Source organism: Triticum urartu, chromosome 2A, assembly GCF_056163025.1.
Source record: "Triticum urartu cultivar PI428250 chromosome 2A, HENAU_Tu73, whole genome shotgun sequence".
Lineage (NCBI taxonomy): Eukaryota > Viridiplantae > Streptophyta > Magnoliopsida > Poales > Poaceae > Triticum > Triticum urartu.
Genome location: NC_141874.1, coordinates 484,398,046 through 484,407,587, shown reverse-complemented (window position 1 = coordinate 484,407,587; position 9,542 = coordinate 484,398,046). Strand labels below are relative to the sequence as shown.

Sequence of the window (9,542 nt, the reverse complement as noted above, 5' to 3'; positions counted from 1 at the left end):
GGTCAATATGCATGTCCACGGTTCCATTATTGATCATTGAACGAAAAGAGTTTCGGTCATGTCTATATTTCACCCAACCTACGGATCACACACTTAAGGGTCATCCATTTGCTGAGTACTAGGTTAGGAGAAAGAGAGAAAGTCACCGGAAAAGCTTTAGAGACACTGAATATGTTTCGAAGAAACCTAAAGTGTTTTCGTGAAATTAAAAATGTTTCGGAGTAAACCATCAAGCCTTATTATCCTTAGACAATCCATGTTCGCCGCCATGACTATTTATTATCCTTAGGCAATCTACTAGCCTTTAGGCCTACTTTGATTCAAGGAAAAAAATAGAAAACATAGAATTACAATGTCATGCCTACGAAAAGTCTACAATTTTGTTTGTTTGTTTGATGTCATCACAGGAGAAACAAATAATTTTTTTCAAGTGGTTTGAGTGGATACTAAATTTCCATCACAATGTACTATAACTAAATCCTTAGAAAAGCACTCCTCTAAATTCTACGAATCAAATGATCAACACAGGACAAATAAAATCTTGTTTGATCTTTAAAAATGGAGGAAATTGCACAAAACACAAGTTTGGGCGCTGAGGTTACACAAAACCACAACTCTAGTACTACTCAGTAACAGAAAACATAAAATTGCTTTGGTTACTCAGTTTTAGGAGAATTATGACATGTGGGTCACATGTTAACTAACTATATAGATGGCTTGGCTTGAGAGGTCCTCAAGATGAGCTGACCTTAGCTAACTTATAAAATTAAATCATTTAGAAAACTTAAGATGGGTTAAAAATTTCAAAGTTTGGACAATTTCTTATAATGTGGCCAAAACTGGTTGGAAACATAAAAAATCAGATAAATTCTAGTAATTCAATACATTATCTGATAAATCTTCAAGCCATTTTGCTAGTCATTAAAAAATTTTGACTGTTCTTGTAAGATTCGACCAACTTTTCTTAAAAATAAAGTTTTCAAAATAAATCTGCTTTTTACAGTAATTGAAAACATCTTAAATGATCAATCTGTAAAATTTTCATCCAATTTATCACAACTATTTTTTGATTTTGTACAATTTTGTAAGATAAAACTTGTCGGCAAGTCCGTTTCAATCAATCTGGTTTTGACTCTTATCTAGCCTCTCGGCTCCTATCTAACTGGCTCAACGCAGGCCGAGCTCCGGTGTGTGCTCAAGCTAAAAATTAGCTATCACCGACTAGTGGGCCTCTGTCATCGTATCTATGCTCAACTGGTTGTTTTGTTGTTCGTGTTACCAATTAGTCCTAAAGTCGTGATTTTTGTTGAAATCCCCTAAAGTTGTGGTTTTGTGTAACCTCAACCACAAAACTTGTTTCTTTGTGCAATTCTCTTAAAAATTCCTATGAAAATCCTTTGAATCTAAAAGATCCTTGGTTTCACCCGCAAGAGAAGAAAAATCCTTGGTTTGGACAAGGCTTGATAGGATCTCCCCTGGTTTCATCTGGAAATCCAACGACAAGAAACATTTTTTTTTCAAGACCACACAACGACAAGAAACACGAGGTGGAGGTCATTCTCTAGTGAACTGCAAGACAGTTTGTCGCTCCACTTACTGAAAAAAAAAATGAATTCCTACTGATTACTTACTGCGAACTGAGTAGTGCCGTTCAACATTGGCAGTTATCCTCAAGTCAGAGTCAGTGATTGGTAATCTCTTTTTGTTGACAGAGTGCACTCTAGCACTTGCTAGGCGCAGAGGACGGAAACAGCGGAACCTTTTCTTTACACATGCCAAGAGAGGATGACGATGAAGTGTCCGACCCTGATAAGCAGCGGAGCCATGGCTCCTCGCAGCCGAGAAACTTTTATGCAGCGAACCAATTCAGGCATGACATCTGGGTCACACCCAAAAAACAACCAACAACCCTCTCTGTTACTTACGTACGTCAAAAACTCAAAATAAGCTGCCAAGTTACCACTTATCACGCCGCTGTAGAAAAAGAGGAAGGAAACAAAAGAGAGGAACGGCACCAAAACAATGGATTCGGCATCAATTATTGCACGGGACGACGCAGCTGGTAGATCCCGGAGAAGAAAAACGGAAAGTCTTTGGCGGCCGAAGACCGGCTGGCTGGCGGGCTGGCGGGCTAGGATGCAAATGCATTTCTTGCTCTTCTCCCTCCGTTCAAAATAAGCTGCTGCCCAATAATTCGCAGCACACTGCACATAATTCACAGTTCTTTATGGTTTCCGCGGAAACCTCGAGTCCAAACTCCGAGCCACCCCTCCTCCTCCTCGTTTTGGCTCCCACTGCGCTGCATGCCCCGCCGATCCCTCTATTTAAACAAAGGCCTCCTCGCCTTCTCTCTGACTCCTCATCCATCCCAGCCCCAGCCCAGTGCGAGCTGAGCTGAGCTTCTGCAGACCTTCTCCTGCCTGCTGTACTTCCTCCTCAGGCTTCGTACCGCCTGCCCCTCTTCAGCCGGCCGACCGAACGTACCTCGCCGCCGGCCGTCCACGCGTCGCCTCAGCAAGGTAGGCGCTCAGTTACTCGCCATCCCCACCTCCAATGGCCTGTTTCTCTTACGCAAGGAGCACGCACGCATCATCTGTTCTTTTTTCCAACAAAGGAGGGAGAGCTTCGTCTCCTGTTTCATTTTATTTTATTTTGGTTTCGAACCATGTGTCTCCAGTTTCTTTGCTCTGTTCTCGAGTGTCATAACACCTATTCTCCTCAAAGTGTTTACTTATTTGATTACGCATATGGACTGAAACTACACCGCGCAAAGGAATTCTTTCCTTCCTCTCATCTCTGTAAACACTCCTAGGAAATGAACACCTTCTTACCACTCGCTAACAGAACAGAGGTTTGCTGATACAGAGTAAGTAGCAGCGTTAATTAGTTTCAGCTTAGCTGGGCGCACATGTCAGCACCACGTAGTTAATTAAGATTCGTTCCAAGAGTAACGCTTGCTAGTAGTAGTAGTAGATCAGGTGTGGACGGTGTGGAGTTTGAGGGCCTCGGAAGGTCAAGGGTGTGGCCAATGAGGCTGATTTGTGATCTGATCACCACTTAAACTAATGGGGTTCGTTATCATTTGGAAGTGAGTGAGGGCGGTGTGCATGACCCAAGAAGATCTGCGGAGAACTATAGAAAACTGGAGTACTACTAGTAGCATATACTGCCTCACGTCATGCCACGCTAGTACTAGTACTAATCTTCGTGCATGAGTTGGACTCAGGGTTGGTGTATCTCTCCCTGGTTTGAAGGTCATAATCAACACACTTTCTTTACGAAATACTCCCTCTGTTCTTTTATAAAAGAGGGAGTATGTAAGTTTTTGTACAGGAATACAAATGAATATACTATTGGTATGAGTATCCCTCTGTTCTTTTATAAAAGAGCATAATCATGCATACGCATGACATCAATAGATATTCTTGAAAACAATTTGGTGACCGGAACAAATTGGTAATTACTAATTAGCGTACACTAACTCTTCTTCAATAGTACTTCAACCCTGAGTTGAACTCATGCAGAGTAGCAAATTTATTGTTATTGTAGTAAACAAAGTAATTTGCTTCAATTGTTATTGTAGTAAAAAACAGAGTAAATGAGGTCACTTATGCTTCAATCATATGGAGGTTTTTCGATAAGGTATGCGACTGACATGAGAAACCTGCTGATTCTTGATCGGTGCAATCCAAGAAAAAATCTTGAAAGGAAATGTTTACATACACAGGATAGCATATCAGTAGAGAGTAATCCAACAATTACAGACTAATGGTACTAGTACGTACTCCAGTACACAATCGCAAGGCAGGCTTACTAAAAATTGAAAGCAACAATTTTGACTAGAATATGGAAACATGCATCGCACCGCTGGTTACATTTATAGTACTAGGGGTTTATTAGGGGCCTGCACTTGCTACCCAATGAACCTTGAGTCTTGCTTAGGAACAAAGGAATGATTCTTTTGGTTAGTTTCAATGCTCCCACGCCGGTTTTAAGCCAGCCTTTTATTCTTGGAAATGTAAAAAAGTTATACTTACTTGGTTTTCACACCACTGTCATCTCAAAGTCTTGGAGCCATTGATGCAGGCCATATAAGCCCCGCTGGAGAGCTCAAGGAGGCCTCCAAGGCATTCGGAAGCGTGCAGCTTGAACATCAGCAGCAGCGGGTGACCGACCAGAAATGTCGCTCCAGGTCGAGGACCCGCGGAGCACGGAGACGCCGGCGCCGCTCAAGCGCCACGACTCGCTGTTCGGCGACGCAGAGAAGGTCTCCGACTCGAAGCACCATGGGTCTCAGGTACGTTCCTTCCCTTGGCGACCATGTAATTTTGCAGCAATGTTCTATGTGAGAGACAGAGCAAACTGACTGACTCTGGTTTACTTTGCTCCTGGTGATGGATGCAGGTGAGCTGGATGCGGACGCTGAGCCTGGCTTTCCAGAGCGTGGGCATCATCTACGGCGACATCGGGACGTCGCCGCTCTACGTCTACTCCAGCACCTTCCCGGACGGCATCAAGGACAGGGATGATCTCCTGGGCGTCCTCTCGCTCATCCTCTACACTCTCATCATCATACCCATGCTCAAGTACGTCTTCATCGTGCTCTACGCCAACGACAACGGAGATGGTAATTAAGCTCGCTCATTCTCTGAAACCTCGGCCTGCTGTCATACCAGTTTTTGTACAGTACAGTAGAATGAAGTAACAAGAAACTCTGGTGTTGTAGGTGGCACGTTTGCGCTTTACTCGCTGATATCACGGTACGCGAAGATCAGGCTGATCCCGGACCAGCAGGCGGAGGATGCGGCGGTGTCCAATTACCACATAGAAGCGCCAAACTCGCAGCTCAAGAGGGCGCAATGGTTGAAGCAGAAGCTCGAGTCCAGCAAGGCGGCCAAGATTGTGCTCTTCACCCTCACCATCCTCGGCACGTCAATGGTGATAGGCGATGGAACCTTGACCCCAGCAATCTCTGGTAAATGAAGAGCCAAGAGTTTCATTTGTGCTGTCTGTAAAAAACAGTACTGTACTGATGTTTTGTTCATGGATGTGCTGTGCTGCAGTGCTCTCTGCGGTGAGTGGGATCAGAGAAAAGGCGCCAAGCTTGACTCAGAGTATGTGAAGAAGGATTAGTACTAACAACTTTGATTGTTTCTTTTACCCGGCCTGTGTCCATGAGTCCATCACATCTAACATATATTTGTTCTTTGTGCAGCACAAGTGGTCCTCATCTCAGTGGCCATTCTGTTCATGCTCTTCTCGGTGCAGCGCTTCGGGACCGACAAGGTCGGGTACACCTTTGCGCCGGTCATCTCAGTGTGGTTCCTTCTGATTGCTGGCATCGGGTTGTACAACCTCGTCGTTCACGACGTCGGTGTTCTACGGGCCTTCAATCCCATGTATATAGTGCAATACTTCGTAAGGAACGGGAAGAGTGGGTGGGTGTCACTTGGTGGAATTATCTTGTGTGTCACAGGTAACCTTAATTTCTACCTGAAAATTTGAACTGACGAGCGATTGTATTGCAAACTAGTATAGCCTGCAGAACTGTAATCTGAATTAACTGACTGATTGTCATACGTAACAGGCACAGAAGGCATGTTTGCTGACCTAGGACATTTCAACATCAGGGCTGTTCAGGTAACCACTTTAACTGAAGATATAGCTTTCAGAAGTAACAATTTTTCCCTGTTGCCTCAGAGGTCAGAACAGACGGATCTTATAATGGCTTTCGTACTTACACTTGCAGCTCAGCTTCAACGGCATCCTGTTCCCGTCGGTGGCACTGTGTTATATTGGGCAGGCGGCTTACCTGAGGAAATTCCCAGACAACGTTGCAAACACCTTCTATAGATCCATCCCAGGTACAGAGTTTTTTCTAGTATATAAGACAGCAGTTTGCTGCTTCAGGGAGTAGAATATGCATGCATTTGGTAAGAGCATATAGCACAAGTAAGATCAACTCTCCACGTCTATGTGCAGCACCAATGTTCTGGCCAACCTTCATCGTCGCCATTCTTGCCGCCATCATCGCAAGCCAAGCCATGCTCTCCGGTGCATTTGCCATCCTCTCCAAGGCCCTGTCTCTCGGTTGCATGCCAAGGGTTCGAGTCATCCACACCTCGCACAAGTACGAGGGGCAGGTGTACATTCCTGAAGTGAACTTCCTCATGGGATTGGCTAGCATCGTCGTCACGGTCGCCTTCCGGACGACCACCAGCATCGGCCATGCTTACGGTAAGTAGCTAGCTAACGACGGATCGATAAGGCCTTTGTGTTTCACTGAGGTTTCATCTGATCTGACGGTCTGACCCATCTGTTGTTGGTTATGCGCAGGGATCTGCGTGGTGACCACGTTTGCGATCACCACCCATCTGATGACCGTGGTCATGCTGCTGATATGGAAGAAGCACGTCATCTTCATCATGCTCTTCTACGTCGTGTTCGGCTCCATAGAGCTGATCTACCTCTCGTCCATACTGTCAAAGTTCATCGAAGGCGGGTACCTCCCCATCTGCTTCGCGCTGGTGGTGATGAGCCTGATGGCGGCGTGGCACTACGTCCAGGTGAAGAGGTACTGGTACGAGCTGGACCACATCGTGCCCACCAGCGAGATGACGATGCTGCTGGAGAAGAACGAGGTGCGGCGGATCCCCGGGGTGGGCCTCCTGTACACGGAGCTGGTCCAGGGCATCCCCCCGGTGTTCCCCCGGCTGATCCAGAAGATACCCTCCGTGCACTCCATCTTCATGTTCATGTCCATCAAGCACCTGCCCATCTCGCGCGTCGTGCCCACGGAGCGCTTCATCTTCCGGCAGGTCGGGCCGAGGGAGCACCGGATGTTCCGCTGCGTGGCGCGGTACGGCTACAGCGACGCGCTGGAGGAGCCCAAGGAGTTCGCGGCGTTCCTCGTGGACAGGCTCAAGATGTTCATCCAGGAGGAGAGCGCGTTCGCGCTCGCGCAGGACGAAGAGGAGAGCGGCGAGGTTTCGGACGCCCAGGCGAGGCCGGGGCGGTCCACGGTGCACAGCGAGGAGGCGGTCCAAGGCCAGGCGCGGGTGAGCAGCCACTCGGCCTCGGGGAGGGTGAGCTTCCACACGAACCAGGCGGTGGAGGAGGAGAAGCAGCTGATTGACAGGGAGGTGGAGCGAGGGATGGTGTATCTGATGGGGGAGGCCAACGTCACGGCGGAGGCCAAGTCCTCCATCTTGAAGAAGGTGGTGGTGAACCATGTCTACACCTTCTTGAGGAAGAACTTGACGGAGGGGCACAAGGTGCTGGCCATTCCCAAAGACCAGCTGCTCAAAGTCGGGATCACATACGAGATATAGTGATCGATGGATCGATCGAGTTCGCCCCGAGTATGTGAGGTGGTGATTCTGGTGCAGCATGGCGTTGGTTTGGAAGGGCAACGTGCCGACGGCTGTTGATTCAATAAGGAAGCATGCATGTGCAGGCAGGTGGGGGATGGGAGGGATTTTCTTTCTTTTGGTTGCAACAAGGTTTTCATTTTCCACTTTCTCTGTATGCACATCTAAAGGTGTTAAAATGTAAGGGTGATATTGCAACTAAAGTTTGAATGTGTTGAATGTATCCTCCCAGGCATAAGCAAGGTTCATGTCTTTTTTTCCCCACCACCAAGAGGCCCGGTCAACTTGTTTTACATTACCGCTGTTATTATTTACTAGTGTTTTCGTTTGGAGCATACATATCTTAGCAAAATGTATCAAAATCATACTGGTATAGGACATGGTTTAAGACAGCATGATGTTGCGATGCTACTGCATTTTTTTCTGATCCTGTGAATTTAGAATCCATTGAATGATTCGAATCAGAGCGGCAGCCCTTAAGTTGCTAGTGTTAAGAAGTATTAGTATTGGTCTAGGAGTCCTTATTAGTCTATGTTTAGTTTCCTTGCACCTCAAGTCATGTGTAATATATATATGCCTCTTGGGCCTTCAATAAAGATAAGTTGCTTTCCTAACATGGTATTAGAGCCTAGGTTTAGGTCTCCGGACGCCGCAACTCGTCCTTGCGATCCACTATTTTTTTTCTCGATCGATCTGTTTTTCTCTGGATCGGTCTCGTCTTCCATGGCACCACCAGCCCCGCGATCCGCCTGGCGCCTTGACTGCTCGCCCAGCTGCTTCGGCGTGGGCACCTCGTGGGCCGCTACCTGCCCCTGGATCGATGGCGGCTGCCTCAGATCGGGACCATCGCCTCCTGTGCGCTCGGCTGGAAGCACCTCCAGGCTCCAGGAAGGCTCCGCTCCACGTGCAGGCCCGCCCGTACAGCTCCAGCAGCCTGCGTGTTGCTCTCCTGCAGCTGCAGGCTTCTGTCCGCACACGTTTGCCTGCAGCTGGATCTCATCTTGGCCAACGCTGCTGCTTCCTGTCAACCGCGTGTGCCCCTGCTGGCTGGCTGCTGCTCTGCTCCCGCACGTCCATCTGCGTGCTGCTGTTGTTCCGCTGCCCTTTGCTGCTCTACTCAGCTGATGCGTTCTGCTAGCCTACTTGCTAGTTGATGCGTTCCTACTAGCCTATTTGCTAGCTGCCGCTGCTGATCTTTTAGTCATTGCATTAGTTTGGCATGTGCTTTTTCTATATTTTTCGCTGTGTCCACCAAATTCGTTGATATTTTGTGTTTTCTCATGTCATGTGAGTCCACCATACCTATGTCTGTCAGCCTTTTTCTGGTCATTGTCCTCTCTATAGGATTTCTGTGGCCTCTCTTTGCATTGTTGATCTAAGCCCATTCCCTTGCCGCCGAGCTTCTTTCGCCGTTGGTTTTCATGGGCCATGATTCTTTAAACAATGCTTTATTCTCTCGATGGACCATCTTCTTTCGACAACCCATCTTCTCTTGATACTTCTTTTGTATCTTCTATCGGTGCGGTGTCTTCCTCTGATGTGCCATCTCTTCATTATCCCCTTTGGCGACTCGACAGGTTTTGAAGACTCTTCATGCTACGACGACACTCTCAAGACACGGATTTGGATTATCATTTTTTTTTAGTATTACACTTCTTCAAATGCAATGCTATTGCATACGCTTTGCATTTGAGGGGGGGTGTTAAGGAGTATTAGTATTGGTCTAGGAGTCCTTATTAGTCTATGTTTAGTTTCCTTGCACCTCAAGTCATGTGTAATATATATATGCCTCTTGGGCCTTCAATAAAGATAAGTTGCTTTCCTAACAGCTAGGATGTTGTTTCCGCATTCAGAGCTCCAAACTGCTGCACACACAACGAATAGTGTGCACCACCATTGCACAATGACCCATCTAGTGATGTGTTGCCGTTTGTTGCCATGCATGGACGACCTTTTCTTTTTTGAACATAGACGCTAGAAATGTCCGGTTTTAAATTAATAAAGTCATTCGGCAGCATCCACACATAGTTTAAAACATACAAACCAAATGGAAGGTAAATCATTGGGCCTCACATCCCGGCATGGTCTAGGCTGAATAAGAACAGTTTCTAGCCAACATAGCAAGAGCCAATTACTCCAAAAGACCAACTCAACATCAAACAAACTCTGGAG

At 46.8% G+C, this 9,542-nt stretch overlaps 1 protein-coding gene across 1 annotated transcript; it reads left to right on the top strand.

The window, feature by feature from the left end:
- Window positions 1-2,246: 2,246 nt before the first annotated feature.
- On the top strand, window positions 2,247-7,634 carry LOC125537959 (potassium transporter 1). Its single transcript, XM_048701278.2, has 10 exons — window positions 2,247-2,519; window positions 4,087-4,297; window positions 4,405-4,627; window positions 4,727-4,975; window positions 5,064-5,114; window positions 5,216-5,476; window positions 5,588-5,640; window positions 5,750-5,864; window positions 5,983-6,237; window positions 6,337-7,634. Exons 2-10 carry the CDS (start codon window positions 4,181-4,183, stop codon window positions 7,329-7,331), a joined length of 2,319 nt encoding a protein of 772 aa, XP_048557235.1. The 5' UTR covers window positions 2,247-2,519; window positions 4,087-4,180; the 3' UTR covers window positions 7,332-7,634.
- Window positions 7,635-9,542: the final 1,908 nt, after the last annotated feature.